At 40.2% G+C, this 20,768-nt stretch overlaps 1 protein-coding gene across 1 annotated transcript in view; it reads right to left on the minus strand.

Annotated features, from left to right (window-relative positions):
* Positions 1-20,768, minus strand: part of CUBN (cubilin) — a 265,197-nt gene that overhangs the window by 12,159 nt on the left and 232,270 nt on the right. Inside the window, exons 60-62 of the mRNA XM_052651051.1 lie at positions 10,869-11,077; positions 691-853; positions 119-324 (exon numbers count right to left, since the gene is read on the minus strand). Coding sequence (XP_052507011.1) covers positions 119-324; positions 691-853; positions 10,869-11,077 — 578 coding nt within the window. The remainder of the gene's footprint in view (positions 1-118; positions 325-690; positions 854-10,868; positions 11,078-20,768) is intronic.

Here is a 20,768-nt window from a genome sequence, read left to right on the forward strand (position 1 = left end):
GTCATAAAAGGCTAGGAGTAACTTTGAGAACTTATCCAGTCATGCCCTCATTACTTCAAGTGTTTTGCAAATTCTGATGAAAAGGTTATAGTGTTTCTGTCATTCATACAGTTGTTACCTCCAGTGGGTCCTGAAACTCTAAGTAGTTCTGGTTGCAGTCTTGAGAGTGCAGCTGAAATGCCCACACAGCTATCTCGACCTGCTGATGTAGGGGAGCTTCAATGACCCAAGTACAGGTGGCAAGGGGGACATTTGGGTCTGATGAATTGGGTGATGAAATACTTTGTGGGGTATGAGTTGCATTAAATGTTCCTCCACAAGGCACTGAGATGGGAAATAAAAAACAACTTAGAAGACATTTTACTTGTAACTCATCACACATATAATATTTAAAATTCTATTTTCCTTGTTTTTCCAACCCAAAGGAGCTGTATTTATATCATTCTAGGAAGGATTTACATTATACATTCTTGACTAAGAATTGCACCAAATTTGTACCATGGATTAAACACAAAGTAATTAATAGGGTGTTTAGTAACTGACATTGAGCTCAGATAGTAATTAACATTGAGTTTAGTAATGAATACTGAGGTTAGTAATTAACATTGAGTATAGATATAATCATGTCATTATTTTGAGTGCATAAATACACGTGTTTTATAACATGTAAAAATGTCTCAGTTTACTCACTGTCCATGATGGTATATGTAGCATTAAATCCTTCTCTTTCTAAAGTCAAGTCACTGACAAATTGAACTGTAAGGAAGTTTCCAGAAGAGATAAAGGGGGCAGGTACGGTGGAACCACAGAATGTTCCAGCCAAGTTGGCATTTTCACTGTCCCCATCATATAACTGAAAAGAAAAACAGCTCATTAGTTACCCATTAGTCACAAAGAAGTGGCATATTTTACACTAAAATGCACATGAAGTTACAAGAGGTCATAGTTAAGAATCTTACACTAATGTTCTTAATGCTGGTTTTAATTTAGGAACTGAATTGTTCTCAAATCAATTACGCTATAATGATTTTCAGTAAAAATCTAGTATAATGGCCTACAATTTTTTTCTCATTGGGAAAGTCATATTTGATTTAAAAAATAATGTGTCATTAGAGCCACAAACCCATCACCACCTTCACCTCTGTCCCGACTAACGGCGCAGGTCCAAGCCATTGTGACCTCTTGCCTGATTCTCATCACATCTTCCCATGGATGCCCCCGGTCCTGCTCTTGACCCTCTACAGTCTGTTTTCAACACACCAGCCAGAGGATACAGTTTAAGTGTTAGTCAGACCAGGCTGCTGCTCTGCTAAGAGCTCTCCTAAGCCCTCCCCACCCACTCAAAGCCGTGGCTAGGGCCTCTGCGGCCTGATAGAACCTGCTCCCACTCCTACTCCTGGGCTTTCCCAGCTGAACTCTTAATGGCCTCCACTTTGTTTGCTCTGCTCCTGGAGTGAAACAGGTGCTCCGGCATCCTCACTACTGTACCTGCTGTTTCTTTTGCCTGGAATGTTCTCCTGTTTATTCACATGGTTTCATTCCCCTCTGTTAAGTCTTGACTTAAACATCACTGACTCAGTAGACTTCCCTGACCACTCCCCTCCTCATGTGAGATCTTAGTTTCCCCACCAGGGATCTAACCTGCACCGCCTGCATTGGAAGGTGAAGTCTTAACCACTGGACCACAGGGAAGCCCCCCAAGTCATCTCTGTGTCAGTTAATGGCTCAAGCCTAGCACCTCAGCCACCCTCGACTGCCCTGACTCCTTCTGAACCCCCGTCGATTCTGCTCCACCTTCACCCTCTGTCCCAAGGGCTCCATCTCTGGTGTTCCCACAGTGCTTCCTCACCTATACTGTGGTAACAGTTTTCATAGCCCTGACTGCACAGAGCATTCTCCCCCGAGCTGCCTGAACATCTGTAAGCTTAGAACAGGCAAAGATCCTGCTTGGCCTGCCATGTCCCCGGGGCCGGAACCTGAGGATTCCTCTCCAGTGCTGGCATGGATCTTGGGGTACTTCTGGAGTCTCCACTCGAGAGGAAAACCGAGGGTTCCGCCAACATCAAGAGGAGCCCCTTTTCTGCCTCGTAGCTTCTCATTGCATCTTCACTTAAATCCACCCTCGTTAGCATGGTCTGCAAGGCCCCTCTTGTCTGGCCTGGGCTGCTCTTCACACTTGCCTGCTCCTCTGAGGTGTGCTGTGCTTAGTCACTCAGTCATGTCCAACTCCTTGTGACCCTATAGAGGACTGTAGCCCCCCAGGCTCCTCTGTCCATGGGGATTCTCCAGGCAAGAATATTGGAGTGGGTTGCCAGGCCCTTCTCCAGGGATCTTCCTGACCCAGGGATCGAACCCAGGTCTCCATGTGACTCCCCCACCCCCTGGCAAGTCTCTCTGAGCTGCTCCTCCTGCCGGGAGCTCTCTCCTCAGCCCTTGGATGGCCCATTCCTCATCATAGGGCCTCTGCTCAGATGCCACCCTCTCAGAGCCCAACCCTACCTAGAGGGCACTCCCCCAGGATCTTCCTGTTCTCTTTTCTAACTATAACCAAGACCTACCTTGTTTATTGCTTATTTACTTCTTCTGGTCTCTCCCCCATAAAGCATATAAACCCATGGGTGGGTGAGGGGACCTCTGACTATTCCCTGTATGTCACCAGCACCCAGAACAACCCCCAGGCAAAGGAGCTTTCAGCAAATGCCCTTCAGCAAATGTTGAAATAGTGAGTGCTTGTATTTTCTCAAACACATCACTAGAAGACAAAGTGTTCTCCATCTGAGCAATCCCTATTGCACTGCTAAAACAAATACCTGTGTGGATTCAAAGATGGAACTGATAACAGAACCATGGTGTGTTATTAAGCCTCAGCATCGCCATGATCCCTGACATTATTTTAAGATGCTGGGAATACATCAAATGGTTAAAAAGTCTTGTCAAAATAAACACAAAAATAAATTTCCCACTAGATGGCACTGTGTCTCTCTTTGAACATGATTTTAATAAAATTTTAGTAAGATTTTAAACCCAAAAGAGACTGAGGGGCTGAGTTATCTAATCTCCTCATTTTACAGAAGAGCAGATTTGCCAAGTTTTAGGCAGTGTACTTTTTCTGGTAAACAAGTTAGGTTTTTATTATAACCATCGCTGCCTATATAAAATCATGGTCATATCAACAAGCGTTTTTATTCTTGGTGCTGTGCGTCAGGCCTCCGAGCTAGGTCCTGTCTATCAAAGGATGCATAAGCACTTCCCATACCTTTAAGACACTAATTTGACTCAGAGATTAATGAGAAGAGGTTCATAAATTAAATATGTGTGTGTGTGTGTGTGTGTGTGTGTGAATTATACATAAATAGAGAAATATGAGTGCTATAGGAAAAGAGTTCAGTGCATGAGGGGAACTCATACGATTGAGTCTGGACAGACCCCACACAGACGCCTGAACTGTGAGCAGAGGCCTTCCAGACTGAGACACAGGAAGGACACCCTGGGCAGATGCATCCAGGTGTGGAAGGCCACAGAAGGACAGAAGGCCTGACCTGTTTCAACACCTCCCTGCCCTGTGACCCACCGGCCTGCAGATTAGGTAAGAGAACAGACGTGGGGCCGGGGAGTTCATTGGGACAAGGCCGATGCTTCATATGCTTCATGCGAAGGGCCTTGTATCTCCTACAGGAGTTGTAAGATCTGATTTGGGTTTTCAGTGGATAAGTGGGCAAGGTGATGGAAAGAAATTACAGTAAGTCCCCAACATACAAATAAGTTCCATTCCAAGAGTTCCTCTGTTAAGTCCAATTTGTTCGTTAAGTCCAACAAAGTTCACCTAGGTACCCAATTAACACAATCAGCTATATAGTTTGGTACTATATGAGGTTTATATAGTATAACAGCTGGTATACAGGGGCTGGCACACATAGTCTCATCTTGAAAGCCCACAATTTGAAGGTTCATATGTAGAGGACTTACTGTATAACCATGCTCAGCCTCGAGCTGGTGTTCGTATTACTTCACTCACTGCCACAGTAAGATTTCTCCTAATGGAGCTGAAATAGGAAATGATAGAGGCTTCTGGACTCCAGTGTAGGCCAGGCCAGGGTTTTTTCCCTGACGACGCCACGTCTCCACCGTGAACTTGGTAGGGCGGCTCTGTAGAGGCTTGCAGGAAGTGCACCATGCAGAGCTGCAGGTGGGGACTCTTACTCGGGGGAGGTCAGCAATGGCGCCCTGAGGACCGCCCTGAGGACCGCCCTGAGGCCCTGCACCATCACCAGCAGCTGCCTGGTGCATTCTGGGAGCACACGTCTCTGCCATAACCTCCTAGACCTGGAGCTTGAATTTAAGTTCTAAGTCTTGTGGATGGAGAGAAGTGCTGAGAGGATTTCCATGTTTTCTCAGCTTTTAAACCTCTTTAACAATGGTGCAGGTTAGAATCTATTTAAGACCCTGAAGGAATTGCAGAAATACTCTGGTGGAAGATAACTTCTGATGATAGCTACTGCCAGATCCTCCCTGACTGGAGCAGCTAAAGAAAGTAGGGAAGGAAATTTGGGGATTTTAACTTCAGTGAATTTTTAATGCATGAGGGCAAGAGGTTTTGATATTGGGCTTTAATTCTTTTTAAATTTAACTCTGTAATTTTCCCTGGTGATCCTTGGGTCAAGAAGATCCCCTGGAGAAGGGGATGGCAACCCACTCCGGTATTCTTGCCTAGAGAATTCCATGGACAGAGGAGCCTGGTGGGCTACACCATGGACTCAGGGAGTTGCAAAAAGTTGGACACACAACTGAGCAGTTAACACTTTCATTTTCTCTTTCATAATTTTAGACATCTTTTTCCTTAGGACTTTATCTTTGAACATTTTCCTGGGAATGTGATAACAGGAGAATTTTAATAGTCTTATTTGAAAACTATGTAGCATCTCAGAGTATCTTCATGAATTCTTTGATCTTACTGTGAAACGTCTGACAGAGTCTGCTGGACAACGGCCTGGGTATAATTTGGAATGAGAATGAGAGTAGAGAGTAAATTTTTAGGTTTGGGGTTGAACTAGGATACTTTATAGAATCTTTTGGGGAAAATGTTATCTTGGTCCTAGTGGGTCTAGGTTTTTATTATAACTATCGCTGCCTGTATAAAATCATGTTCATATCAACAAGCATTTTTATTCTTGGTGCTATGTGCCAAGCTTGGTGCTGTGTGCCTTGGTTCTAGAGCTTGGTCCAAGCTCTAGAAGAGCTTGCAAAGGAGCAATGAAGAGAATCAGCTCTAAATGCAGGAGTTTTTAATATAACAACAAAAGTAGTATTATTATATAAAATCAATAATATTATTAATATGATTATTATGTAATCTCAGACTCTTTTCCAATGCTTATGGCAGAGTTGGGAATATAGTAAGTACTCAAATTAACATTCATCAAATGAATGAATGGATAGTAGGTGCTATCTTATAAGGATGAGGACCTGACGCCTCCCTAATTACTGACCTCCTCCCCAAAACTGGACAACCCCCTCCTCCTATGGCTGATCACAGACTGATGATTGAGCCCAGTGGGTTAAGACAAAGGTTTTCCATGAGAACAGTATCATCTAGGGAGTGTTTTGCAAAAGTGTGGTGTTTGGGGCTCATCATAGTAGTCTGAGGCTGAAACTGGCACTTAGTGTTTAGAAGCCACACTGCAGAATTCCAACAAAATTCACAGGACAGGTGTGCAGTGTGAAGATTTATATACCCCCACATACCTGTGAATGTCCTGCCAGACACATGTGTAAGAAAACTGTTTAAAATCATTTGGTCCCAGAACCTAAGCTCATTCTGTATATAAACACAAAAATATTTTGCACTGCTTTAGTAAGAAACAAATTTCCAAGAAGGCAATTATTTGTAAGTTGAGGGAAGACTGTAGTTTGTTTTATCTGGAACGATTTGATTTGAAATTTGGAAATTCATATTGCGGATGGGTACTGCCATCACCTTTTAAGTTGCAAATAGAGCCTATGTACTCATACCAGTCCAGATTTCCATGCGTGCATCTGTCGTGGTTCCATACATAGGAAGGAGTTTAGTACTTAATCAGGAGACTTAGCATAGTCACGTCAGAGCATTTACATGTGGGTATACACACTGTTTTATGGGTTTTCCTTTTATTTCTGCTTTTCAAAGCTTTTAGCATAATTGTAAATTGAAATAATATATATGGCTAGGCTATGGCACAGATGAGCTTTCACTTCAGATGGTCAAAGGATCATTAGACAATATTCCGTATTCCAAGGGGCACTGACTGCACTGAGAAGAAGCTGGGCAGTGTTAGAAAGAAGCCCCTCCTTTTCCAGTTCCATGTTTCCCAGCAAAGCAATGTCAGTTATGGTCACAAAACGGAGTCCTCTTTGCTGTTTCACTCACTGCTCTCCACAAACGAATGACTTAACTGATGAATAGGCTGGTGTTCAGAAGCAGGGTAGACACCATGCAGCTTGCTTCCCATCTTCACCCACTTCTCTGTGATAACCAGTCACCCACTGGAAGCCAGCTTTTGTGCGGTTTCTCTGAAATTCAGCTCAGCCATCCCATCTAGAATGTCTTTCTGAACCCTGGAGTGACAGCATTCATACTTTGGTTGTTTTGCTCTACTTTTCTGTGTTGATCACATTTATTGGCTTTGCCATGTTATCAGTCTCATCCACTTACAGCTCCATGATTGAAGCTTATCTTTGATTCTCACACCTCAAGTGCCAGGCACAATGCCCAACACCTAATCATGCCATGTGACTCTTCAGGGAATGGATGTGATGTCAATTGAAACAGCAACCACTCAGTGAAATACATAATTCTCTACTTATTGCAGTTATCTTTTTGTTGTTACTACTGTCGTAGTTGTTTTTCTTAGCCATACTGGGTGGCTTGCAGGATCTTAGTTCCATGACCCAGGCCCTCGGTGGTGAAAGCCCAAACTCCTAACCACTGGACTGCCGGGAAGTCCCCTACTGCAGTTATGTTAATTACTTTCCAAGTCAACCCTTTCATAACAATAATGATATAATTACAAATGAATAATGAATTTGGCATGTTTTCACTGAAATATCTACCTACAGAATTAAATTAACTTTTCTAAAATGTTATTTGATTAGAATCTCTAAGAAACAGTCTAAAATGAGCCCAGTGTCCTATTTATCACAGTGAATCTCTTTAATAAAGGTACCTCCAGGCCTCACATTCCAAGAACTGTCCTGTGATCTGCCAGATGCACATAAGCTGGAAATGGTGCCAACTGAGGGAAACTGCTTTCCCAAAAAGAAAACCAAAAGTACATCTGAACAGAATTTCTTTTAAAAAATAAAGGGCATTTTATACTGAAGCCAGAGAATAACCCCTTGTTTTCAGTATTGTTATGTCTGTCCTAAATAGCTTGAAAACATCTTTAAATTAATAGTTCTTTTAATTAATTAATTTTTTTTTGCCACCCAACACAGCCTGTGCAGAGAAGGCGATGGCACCCCACTCCAGTACTCTTGCCTGGAGAATCCCGTGGACGGAGGAGCCTGGTGGGTTGCCGTCTCTGGGGTCACAGAGAGTTGGACACGACTGTAGCGACTTAGCAGCAGCACACAGCCTGTGGGATTTTAGTTAGTTCTCCAACCAGAGACTGAACCTGAGCCCTCAGCAGTGAGAGCAGAGGCCTAACCACTGGACTGTCAGGGAGCTTCCAATAGTTCTTTTAATTGTATTATCGAATCACACATAGAAACATATCTTGAGAATAAATCCAGTCAGCCTCCTCCTGGTACAACCACATTCTAAACATCCCCCATGTATTTACGTTCATAATAATGTATATGTAAATCAATTATTCATAATATTTTAAGAAAAGGAGATTATACAGCCTTCATGGCCATGTAGAGTCACCCAAAATGAGGAAAAAAGAAATAAATTTATTTACAAGTTATATGACAGGCACAGTGCTAAATACTCTAACATACCTTATCTTTATCCTCAAAACAGTCTTGCAAGACAGGTACAATTGTGTGATTTTGTTTGTTCATTTTTCAATAGATGGACTGATGAGAATCAGGGACATTAGAAAATTTGTCAGGTGGCAAAGTTGGGTTTGAGTCCATATTACCTGCCCTGAAAATGTATTTATCCTCTGGTAAAATAAGCACTCAAACAGCCTTGAACATCAGCTCATTGCTGCTCTGGCCACTCTGGTCTCATTCCAGACAAGAAGAATTCACCCTGAACTGACATTTCTTGTTATCTGTAGTCTTTGGTGAATTCCTTCTGATCTGGCTTCTGTCCCAATACTTTATTTAATGGTTGTCATCCAATCTAATGAGTTTTTCTTTATCTTAACCTTTCCTGGCCTCTAATTTACAATTTAATAGTACTGACCATCCATCCTTGGTAAAAGACTTTTCTCCCTTGACTTCAGTGATAACTGCATTATTCCTGGTTGATACATTTTTCTGTGACTTGTCTGTTTCTCATCTTGATTCTTCTGTCCTTTCCAGCTGTCTCACTCTGGACCTTTGCTGGAGTTGAGCGGGAGACTGGCTGTTCAGTGCCATGCTGTCTCTCTCAAAGAAAGCATCTCTCCTGATTTAAGAAACTCTCTTTGCTGCCTTCTCTCTATTTGTGTCGCTGCCCCCTTGCTGGAGCTCTGGTATTCTCTGCCCCTGGGCAATTTCACTTGGCGGCCCTGCCATCATCCAAATTAAACTTATTCCTGCAAAACCACGGCCTCCTCCTAAGAGTACTGACATTCTTTTGGTCTTCTGGGCATGGCGTTTTTCACAGTGAAAATATAAGACTGTCTATAATTAAGTGCCCTGGTAGCTCAGACAGTAAAGCGTCTGCCTACAATGTCGGAGACCAGGGTTCGATCCCTGCGTCGGGAAGATCCCCTGGAGAAGGAAAGGACAACCCAGTCCAGTACTCTTGCTCCACCTGAGGAAAATCCCATGGATGGAGGAGCCTGGTAGGCTACAGTCCATGGGGTTGAAAAGAGTCAGACATGACTAAGCGACTTTTCTTTCTTTCTTATAAGTAAGTACTCAAATGTGTATTTTGTCTATGACTTTTCTTCCCTTTCTTTTAAAACCAATTTCTGCAAAATTTAAGATGATTTTTGAACTTTAGTTTCTCTCACATCCAGCTTGTCATCTGCACCATCTCTGCACCCTCCTCACTTAAAGGTAGTTTCTTCCAGGGCTCCTAACCCCAGCCTCTCCCAGGACCATCCACCTAGAATGCTGAGTCATCTTTCTTCAACACTGTTCTCATCTTCTGACTCATTGGAAAACGTGCAATCACTCCTTATTTCCAACTACATAAAATCTAAATGCACTAGCTTGATGTTCCAGATCCTTTATAATCTGGGTATTTCTCCACCTATGTAGTCTTATTCCTTGCTCTGCTTTAACAATAATCTGCCCTGATAAAGTCAACCTCTTCATTCATTCAACTTCAATGCCTTTTTTGTATGTCTGCCTCACCTAGAATGCCCTCTGTCCTAACCTGAATAAGGGGTCTTTTCATTCTGCGTATCTTTCTTGTTCACACCAAATCGTCATGAACCATCCTCCCTTTTAAGCTTGCACATGGCTTCAAGCCTATGCCCAGTGCACTTGAATATCAGCTCTCCTGAACTACCTGGTGTTGATTCGCATGTATCATCCTTTAACTGTGCAATCAACTTTAAGCTCCTCCTGAACAAAAATAGTGCCTGTTGTTTACCCCCAAGAGTGTAGTGGTGTATACTGATTGATGCTGCTTAGCACTTTTAATCTAAATGCATATAGCTTGATAAATACAATGATTTAATATTAAAGAGTCATTTAAATATTAAAAAGTTTCTTGATTTACTTCTAATGGGATTTCAGAAGTAAGATATTTTTCACATCTAAAAGTAATATATTAAATAAGTAAATATCCAAACTTTAAAAATAGATAAAGGAAGGAGTGATGATTTGCATATAGACACTGTCATTTATTTTAGATTTTGCCTAAGATCCTTTGATAATGTCTTTCCAGATGACCCATCATGCCATAAATTATCTCTTGACAAGGCTTGGAGGAATAGTGAATCTTAAAGTTAATGTTAGAAGCTACACAAAATTTTTGACTCATTCCTGTTAGAGATTATTTTGATGTGAAGATAGGGCAGTTGCAGTATCATTCATTACAGCAGAGGACCCCCAGTACTGGTCCATGGCCTGTTAGGAACCAGGCCACATAGCAGGACGTGAGCAATGAGCAAGTGAATGCAGCTTCATCTCTATTTACACCTGCTCCCCATAACTCACATCACCACCTAAGCTCTGCCTCTGATCAAATCGGCTGCAGTATTAGATTCTCGTAGGAACATGAACCCTAACCCCAAAAGTCAAGGCAGAATATCCTGAGATTGCCACAAAACAGAAATAAGAAAGAAAGTGAAGTCACTCAGTCATGTCCAACTCTTTGCAACCCCATGGACTGTAGCCTACTAGGCTCCTCTGTCCATGGGATTTTCCAGGCAAGAGTACTGGAGTGGGTTGCCATTTCCTTCTACAGGGGATCTTTCCAACCCAGGGGTTGAACCCAGGTCTCCCACACTGCAGGCAGATGCTTTAGCATAATAAATATAATGCACTTGAATCATCCTGAAACCATCTTCCACTGCCCTCATCCATGGAAAAACTGTCTTCCATGAAACCCATCCCTGGTGCCAAAAAGGTTGGAGACTGCTGCTTTACATCATCGAAGAACAGGTCATTTAAACAATTAATAGTACTCACAACTTTCAGGATTTTATGTGTGGTATAAACTGGAATACATCATGAAAAAGTCCGGATTAGAAGACTCTTGTTAAGGAACATAATAGCCTTACCTTGACATAATCATAAATGCATCTTCGCAAAGTAGTTGCTGCCTCCAGAGCAAATGTATGGAAGGTGAGTTTGATGACTTTGTTCACGGGGGCAGTGATGAACCACACACAATTTAAATTCTTGTCATACCTCCCATTAGAATCAGAATCAGGGGAGGCAAAGGTATGATCTGAACCTGTCATGTAACCACCACATCCTTGCTGAGGCCCTGTGTTAAAACAAAAAAAGACACATCAATATGCAGAGCAAAGAAAGTGAACCTTAAATTTTATGTGGAGGATTTTTAAAATCGTATAGTTTCTTTTTTCTGTCACACTTTGATGAACATTATCAGGTTGTACGCAGGCTTCATCGAGCTTATGCAAGTGCGGGTGCCCCCTGCCTTAGCTTCTTTGTTATTTATTTCCACTTCAATCACTGATCTGTCAGCCTCTACCAACTCACATCTAGTTGCCTAGAAAAGTGGGTAAACAGATATGGTCCTATATGCATTTTTAGAATGCTTGATATGATTTACCGGAATTTTTTCTACCCTTGCAAAATCCAATTTTATATAAAAGAAAGTATTTTGCATAACAAAACTGATGGAAACTGTGAACACATTTTACCTTTATGTTCTGCTTTCATGAACACTATCAGATTGAAAACTGAATTTAAGAAGAATTTCCCCCACATGCCAAGAAAATTGGCGCTCAAGATATCTTTTATTTAAATAGCCTGGTAGGAAGAGGCTGAGAGGCATTTAACACTCCATTTCACTTAATAGTAAACTGTACTCTATATTTTCCAAAAATATGGGGAAGCTGAAGAAGAGGAACTTCGAGAAAAATATCCACTTTGAAATGAAAACTCTGAAATTCAGAATAAAAATACAAAAGAAAGATAAAGAATATTCTCAATGCTTAGTTATGAAAAAAATATGGCACAGACTCCTCAGAGCACAGGATTTAGTTTTTTCCACTCCACAGCCTAAGCTGATGCTTTGGAAAGGAAGAAAAACTTTATTGGTAATTTTGAAATGAATACATGAGGCTGAATTAAGGTCAAAACAGCTCTAGGAGGAATGGAGATGAAATAGGCATTCAAAGTAGTATTCATAAAGCTTGCAATCTACACAAATACTCAGCATTACAAGTTGTGTAGTTAAATTCACTGACAGTGGTCTTCCATTTATTTACCTGTCTCGTTTCATTTATTAATATTAATGTTAAAAGTGAAAGGGTTGCTTTCAACATTAGGGGGCGCTATGGTTCAGGACTTGGCTCTTGGCAAGAAAGGCAAACAATGGCTGCCGACATGGGATGCAAAAGATAACAAATGCTCAGAGCGTTTTCCAGCATAGGCGCCTTATTTAGTAAGTCAAGCTACCCTGTCACAGCTTCTAAGTCAAGTACAACTACAGATTATTTGCACTGTCAGGTGTTTCCTGGAGTTGAAATGCTTCCGAACGTCCAGTCCCTGATATATCCATAAGCGGCATCTGGAGCAAAATTATTCTGAAATCCTAAGCAACGCTAATCACTCTATTCCTATGAAAGTGAAGTGAAAGTCACTCAGTCGTGTCCGACTCTTTGTGACCCCATGAACTATACAGTCCATGGAATTCTCCAGGCCAGAATACTGGCGTGGGTAGCTGTCCCCTTCTCCATGTTATCTTCCCAACCCAGGGACTGAACGCAGGTCTCCCACATTGCAGGCAGATTCTTTACCAGCTGAGCCACCATGGATTCCTAGGCAACAAGTCTACAAAGTGAAGAAAGAAATGGAGATTCCACAGTTTTTGCTCCAATGTGGACTGATTGTTACCGAAGGCAACCACTTAAGCTTATTGAAAAGCCTGACATGGAAGAACAATTACTAAGGGTATTAATGAACTGAGAAATTTATTTACCTATTAAATAATGTTTTGTTTGTTAGCCAAGGAAATCTATTTATTATTTCTTAATTTTTGTTGGTGTGTAGTTTGTTTACAATGGTGTGTTAGTTTCAGGTGTACAGCAAAGTGAATCAGTCATACATATACATACATCCACTTTTTTTAGATTCTGTTCCCATATAGGCCATTACAGAGTACTGAGTAGAGTTCCCTGTGCTATACAGTAGATTCTTATTAGTTACCTGTATTTATATTTAGTGTTGAGATGGGAAAAGATGAATGGTATTCCAATAGCAGTGATGTCATAAGTCAAAAATGATGATACCATTTAGAAAATCACAGGTGCCACAAAAGTGGCAGAGGCGAATTTTGCAAGAAAGGGAGACTATTATTTCAGGCCAAGAGGATCTAGAATGTTCAAGGAGGAGGTGAAATTTGATCTGTATCTTAAAGGATAAACTGGACAAGACCATAGAGAAATGGGGTTGGTATTGGCAAGTCCAGGCTGAAAGAGTTTGTAACCAAAGGTTAAGTGGACAAGGACTTACATTTATAGAATTTGATCTATAGACTTTATTCTATAGCTAGTAGGGATTCACTTGAAAGGTTTTTGATCTGAGGAGTGGTAGGGTCAGAATGAATGCACTTTCTCATCAAGTCCAACCTAGAAATGCATCTGGAGGAAATGAAACCAGACCTGAGCACATGGAGGAAGTAGGGGAAGTGGTCTGGGCTGGAGGAAGTAGGGGAAGTGCACAGTCAGAGGTCCGTACGCAGGAAAACCGGACTGCTGGGCTTTAGTCTACTAATACATCAGCTCCAACAACTAAATGCTGTTTTTTTAAAAACTTAAACTATATGTTTTAATCACCACTTGCTTATTAATTGTTACTAGTTAGGTTAATAAGGATAGAATGGCAAATATACTGAGCACTGCAAGTGCCATTATACACACTTACTGCTGATACATACAAGATAAGATACACACTTATTAGATACAAGACTACTCCTATTGCTACTACTGCTGCTAATGTCTTAAGAAAGAGACACCCTGCCTTCAGGGAATCCCAGAGCAGAATCCACAGCTCACTGACGTGCACTGGCACAGGCTTAGTGGGAGACTGCGTCATTCCTAACTCTTCAGTCTCTCTCTGTGCAGTGGTCTAGAATGGACACGGAGGCCTGGCGTGCTGCGATTCACGAGGTCGCAAAGAGTCAGACACGACTGAGCGACTGAACTGAACTGAGAATGGACAGAGTATATTTTTCTGTCCAGTTGATGCTAGATTTGACTATGTGACTTGCTTGAGACAATGGAATATTAGTGGCCAAGAAGTAGGAAGAGCACATTTAAATGTGCTGATGCTCTTTGGCTTGGACTTTTGTGCTTGTGTGATCCACCAAGAGCTCATGCCCTGGGGACTTGCATGGAAAGCAGATCCGGCCCTAGCCTATACTATAGAGCCAAACACGCTCAGCCTGCATCCTGAAACAGGCAGGCAAAACAGCCTGATGATCCATAAGTAATAGAATTAATATTCCAGGTATAAGCCACTGCATTTTGGATAGTCTGTTATATGGCATTATTGTGGCAATAACTGACCAATACAAAAATAGCTTTTTCCAGTTATCAAACTATAATAGAGTATATTGACTCATAAAATGAACACACAGAATAAAGAAAATGGAGAACTAAAATTATCAGATAATCCTGGCCCAAATAGTCAAATAACTGAAGTAAATATAATATTATATGAGTGAGTTATATAATTCAAATTCTATATATTCTATATTATATGAGTAAACATATTATATGAATAAACAGTCAAATAATTGAAGTAAACACAATATGATATGAGTAAATATCTTTCAGTGTTTGTGGCATAGGAAATGGAATGGTTATACTTGCTCTGATTCCCTACTTTGATATTTAAACCTAGCATAACTGCTCTGTGCTTCTGCCCCTCGTAAGGCAAAATGGAAATGGAAGCCTATGTCTTTGAGGAAATATAAAGACAAATATTATCAAATATTACCAAAAAGTACTATTGCCATGTTACTATTTCTGAATTTCAACAATAGTAGGATACAGGGGAAGAAAAAGGCAGAATTCTGTAACAATGAAATAGTGTCATATATTTGTTTACTATATCAGTATTTTAGAATTCCTTTCTTTGAGCTAGTCTATGACTTTAACCAAGACTTTAGTCTTGACTTTAACCTAATGTTCTTTAGCATCACAAACTCACCATCTTCTTTGTCACTACTCATGTTTCTACCATCCAGCCAGCTCCCACCCATCAGCAACTTCCTGATGTTGTGTCAGAAGCACTCTGGAAGACCCACTCTGTGCCAGAGAACATATGTCACTCTAACCTCCTAACCAAAGAAGAAACACTTCCTACAAAAGAGCTCTGTCTTTAGAGAAAGCAAATGTTGGTTGGGCTTCCCTGGTAGCTCAGCTGGTAAAGAATCCGCTTGCAATGCAGGAGACTCTGGTTCGATTCCTGGGCTGGGAAGATCCCCTGGAGGAGAGATAGGCTACTCACTCCAGTATTCTTGCCTGGAGAATCATATGGACAGAGGAGCCTGGTGGGCTACAGTCCATGGGGTTGCAATGAGTCAGACACGACTGAGTGACTAAGCACAATGGTTGGTTAAAGAAATATTGGAAACACAAATGCAATAAAAAGCATTGAGATCTGGGTCCAGATCTACTTAATTAAAAATCAGTAACTGAATCCTCAATTGTCTCCCTCCAGTTATGAAACTTCAGAGTGAAATTCAAGCCAGAATAAATCTGAGGGTAAGAAATAGCTATCTTATCTAAGAGAAAACATCTGGAAGGCTTCATTGGAGGCAGATACATTTCTAAACAATTATCTTGAGAACTGACATTTCTGCAGCTGACATTGGAGGAGGCTGACATTTTATAGAGGTCTTCTGGATAGGATCTCTCTCCATCTCTGGACAACCGCTACTTGGACAGATGGTGGCAGGCCAGCTGGCCTTTCAGATAAGGATCGGCCTGACTTCAGGCATTTTTCTGTTCCCCGGCGTGTAGTTGAAGGGAGCAGAACATAAGCACAGGAAACAGAACACAAACGCATTTAAAGCTGGTGCCTTAGGGAAATGAGCGTTCCATAATCCTGTCTTTGAGTACATCTTACTATGATTTTCAAAGCTGCAGTGTATAACTGCCCTACACCAGTGAATTCATTTAAAAAGTTCACCTAAGCTTCAGATGAACATGTCTTGTCTTTTTCACTAAAAGTAAATTGAAGTTGTTATTCTACTCCCTGGGCTTCTCTGATAGCTCAGTTGGTAAAGAATTTGCCTGCAATGCAGAAGACCTGGGTTCGATTCCCGGGTCAGGAAGATCCTGTGGAGAAGGGACAGGTTACCAACTCCAGTATTCTCGTATGGTGAATTCCAAGGACTATATAGTCCATGGGGTTGCAAAGAGTCAGACACGACTGAGCAACTTTCACTTCACTTCATTCTACTCCCTAACCCTAAACATCACCGACTCCAAGAACAATTCAGTCACTCAGTCGTGTCCGACTCTTTGTGACCCCATGGACTGAAGCACTCCAGGCCTCCCTGCCCATCATCAACTCCAAGAGCTTACTCAAACCCATGTGCACTGAGTCGGTGATGCCATCCAACCATCTCATCCTCTGTCGTCCCCTTCTCCTCCTACCTTCAATCTTTCCCAGCATCAGGGTCTTTTCAAATGAGTCAGTTCTTCACTTCAGGTGGCCAAAGTATTGGAGTTTCGGCTTCAGCATCAGTCCTTCCAATGAATATTCAGGACTCACTTCCTTTAAGATGGACTGGTTGGGTCTCCTTGCAGTCCAAGGGACTCTCAAGAGTCTTCACAGTTCAAAAGCATCAATTCTTCTGTGCTCAGCTTTCTTTAGTCCAACTCTCACATCCATACATGACTACTGGAGAAACCACAGCTTTGACTAGATGAAACTTTGTTGGCAAAGAAATGTCTCTGCTTTTTAATATGCTGTCTAGGTTGGTCATAACTTTCCTTCCAAGGAACAAGCATCATTTAATTTCACAGCTGCAGTCACCACCTACAGTGATTTTGGAGCCCCCCCAAATAAAATCTCTCACTGTTTCCATTGTTTCCCCATCTATTTGCCATGAAGTGATGGGACCAGATGCCATGATCTTCGTTTTCTGAATGTTGAGTTTTAAGCCAACATTTTCACTCTCCTCTTTCACTTTCATCAAGAGGCTCTTTAGTTATTCTTCACTTTCTGCCATTAGGGTGGTGTCATCTGCATGTCTGAGGTTATTGGTATTTCTCCCGGCAATCTTGATTCCAGCTGTGCTTCTTCCAGTCCAGCATTTCTCATGATGTACTCTGCATAGAAGTTAAATAAGCAGGGTGACAATATACAGCCTTGACATACTCCTTTTCCTATTTGGAACCAGTTTGTTGTTCCATGTCCAGTTCTAACTGTTGCTTCCTGAACCTGCATACAGATTTCTCAAGAGGCAGGTCAGGTGGTCTGGTATTCCCATCCCTTGAAGAATTTTCCATTTTGTTGTGATCCACACAATCAAAGGCTGTGGATGTTGGCAATTTGATCTCTGGTTCCTCTGCCTTTTCTAAATCCAGCTTGAACATCTGGAAGTTTACGGTTCACATACTGTTGAAGCTTGGCTTGGAGAATTTTGAGCATTACTTTGCTAGCCTGTGAAATAAGTGCAATTGTGTGGTAGTTTGAGCTTTCTTTGGCATTGCCTTTCTTTGGGATTAGAATGAAAACTGACCTTTTCCAGCCTGCTGAGTTTTCCAAATTTGCTGGTATATTGAGTGACCAAGGACATGAGTTTGAGCAAATTCTAGGAGACAGTGAAGGACAGGGAAGCTGCAGTCCATGGGGTCACAAAGAATCAGACAGGACTGAGCAACTGAACAACAACTGCCTTAAACAGACACCACCTTTAAAGTTATGTTTGCAAGAAAAATAAATCTAAATTCTAAGTGGTTTCTGTATCCTGAGTTAGGTTTTTTGTTTGTTTTTAGTAATTTCACTCAGATTGACTTACCTTAGACATCTCATTTTGAGACTCAGTCTAGTTTAACATAGAATATGTACTTAGTCCTGTAATATTTAGGACACATTAAGCTAAAATACTAACAGAAACATAATTTCAGCAGTTAATCGTGAGCTATTGTCACAAGTAAAAGAGCAATGCAATGTACAGAGAATTCAGAGTAAGGAAAAGGATATCATTAACTTTTAATTTATTTTGCATTATTTTGGTATTACTGAAAACACTTTATGTATGCATTAATAGTCTCTTCATGAAAATGAAGGGTACTTCATGAAAATCAGTCTCACCAACTTTGAAATTTTTTAAATGCCTTATCAAGTAATATATAGTGATATATAATATAATCATGTCAATTGATGCAGGAAGAGGATTGACAAGATCCAACATACATCATGACATAAACTCAGAAAACTAATAGAAAGGAGTTTTCTTAACTTGATAAAGAGCATCTATTGGGCTGGTCAAAAAATTCATTTGGGTTTTTCCATAGGCTATTACGGAAAAATACAAACAAAATTTTTGGCCAATCCAATACAAAGAAAACTTATAGTTAACACGGTACTGAAGGATGAAAACTATATGCTTTCCTCCTAAGATCAGGAACAAGACAAGGATATCTTTTTCTCACCACTCATATTCAACAAAGTATTGGAAACTCTTGCTATCGTAGTAGACAAGAAAAAAAATGCAAACTGCAGAGGAAAAAAACAAAATTGCCCCTATTTGCAGATGCAGAAAATTCAAAGAAATCTACATAAAAATTCCTAGAATTAACAAGTGAGTTCAGTAAGAATTCATGATACAAGAACTATATACACAAAAGTCAATCACATTTCTATAAACTAACAATGAACATATGGAAAGTGAAATTAAAAATACAATTGTTTTAAAGAAGATAAAATACTTAGGTATACACTTAATGAAATATATATAGAATTTACATGCTGAAAATGACAAAGTGTTGAAAAAAATTAAAGATCTACATAAATGGTGAGACATACATATTTAGGGATTGGAAGACTCAGTCTAGTAAAGATGTCAACTATTCCCCAAAATGATTCATAGTTTTAATTGTAATTCCTATCCAAACCCCAGCAAGATTTTTCTGTTGACATAAGAAAGCTCATTTTAAAACTCAAGATAATAGAACATTATTATCATCAAGATAATAGCATATCAGGAGTACACCAAGATAACAGAACATTATTCAGGGCTAAAAAATGACCTATCAAGCCATGAAAAGACATAGTAATATACAACTTAATGTATGTTAGTAAGTGAAAGAAGCCAATTTGAAAAGGCTATATACTGTATGATTCCATCTAGATGACATTCTGGAAAAGGCAAAACTAATGAGACAGTAAAAAGATCACTTATTTTAAAATTTACATTGAAAGGCACAGGCTCTTGAATTGCTAAAATAATCTTGACAAAGAAGAATAAATTAGAAAGGATCAATCCACCTGTTACTATACAGCTACAGTCATCCAGATAGTATGATATTAATGGGAAGTTAGATAAATGGATCAATGGAAAAGAAGAGAACACAAGAAATAAGTTCACACAAATATGTCCAAGTGATTCTTTGCTGTTTAGTTGCTAATTCATGTTCGGACTCTTTTGCAACCCCAAGGACTATAGCCCATGAGGCTCCTCTGTCCATGGGACTTCCCAGGCAAGAATACTGGAGTGAGTTGCCACTTCTTTCTCTTAGGAATCTTCTTGACCCAGGCGTTGAACCTCTATCTCCTGCCTTCTTGACAGACAGGATTCTTTACCATTGAGCCACTTGGGAAGCCCAAGTGATTCTTTACAAAGATGCAAAAGCAATTTAATGGAGGAAAGACAGTCTTATCAACAAATGCTGACAGAGAATTTGGACATTCAGAAGCAAAAACTAATTCCAACCTAAACCTCAGATCTTAAATAAAAATTAGTTCAAAATGGATCCTAAACATAAGTGAAAAATGTAAAACCATAAAACTTTTAGAGGAAATCAAAGTAGAAAATCTTTGAGACCTCAGGATAAGTAGAGTTCTTAGCCTTGTTATCAAAACCCTATACATAAAAGGAGAAACCAACATGCAGGATTTTATCAAAATTAAAAACTTTTGTTCTAAGAAAAGCTCTGTTAAGAAGATAAAGAGGCAATCTATGGACTGGAGAAAATGTTTGCAAATCACATACCTGGAAAAGACAACTACTGAGAATACATGGAGAAGTCTCAAAAGCCAACAGTGGAAAAACAAATAACCCAGCTAGAAAATGGGAAAAAATTATGAACATATACTCCACCAAAGAAGATATACATGTGACAAATAAAGCACATGAAAACTCTTCACCATGAAGGAAAGGTAAATTAAACCATAATGAGATATTAATACACATCTATCAGAATGGTTAAAATACACACACATATGCACACACACTCAGTGGTGGCTCGTTGTAGAGTACCACACTCCACAATGGAATGAGCAGAGTGGGGGAAACCAGAGTATGGGCAGCACGGAAAGTACTCTCTAATGACTTTCTAACCAAAATGATAGAACACAGATGACAATGAAATAGCAGCTTCAAGTGCTGAATGAAAATAATTGGCAAACTAGACCTCTATATTCAGAGAAAAAAAAAACCACGAAATTTAAGACAGAATCAAGCTGCTTTTAGAAAAACAAAAGCCAAAAGACATTTTTACCAGAATATTTGATATAAATTTAACAAAGCACTAAAGGGAATTCTTCAAAAAGAAATAAATTGAAGCCAGATGGAAGCATAGAAATTCAGGAAGAAAAGAACAGCAGCACTGGTAAATATTAATTATGTAAAACAATAAAAATATTTTCTATGCTTAAAACATACATAGAATTTAAATAATTAAGTAATGGCTATTGATAGCACAGAATACAGGAAGCGGGTTAATGGATTTAAAATGTTGCCTTTG

The sequence above is a fragment of the Budorcas taxicolor genome, chromosome 13 (genome assembly GCF_023091745.1).
Source record: "Budorcas taxicolor isolate Tak-1 chromosome 13, Takin1.1, whole genome shotgun sequence".
Classification (NCBI taxonomy): domain Eukaryota; kingdom Metazoa; phylum Chordata; class Mammalia; order Artiodactyla; family Bovidae; genus Budorcas; species Budorcas taxicolor.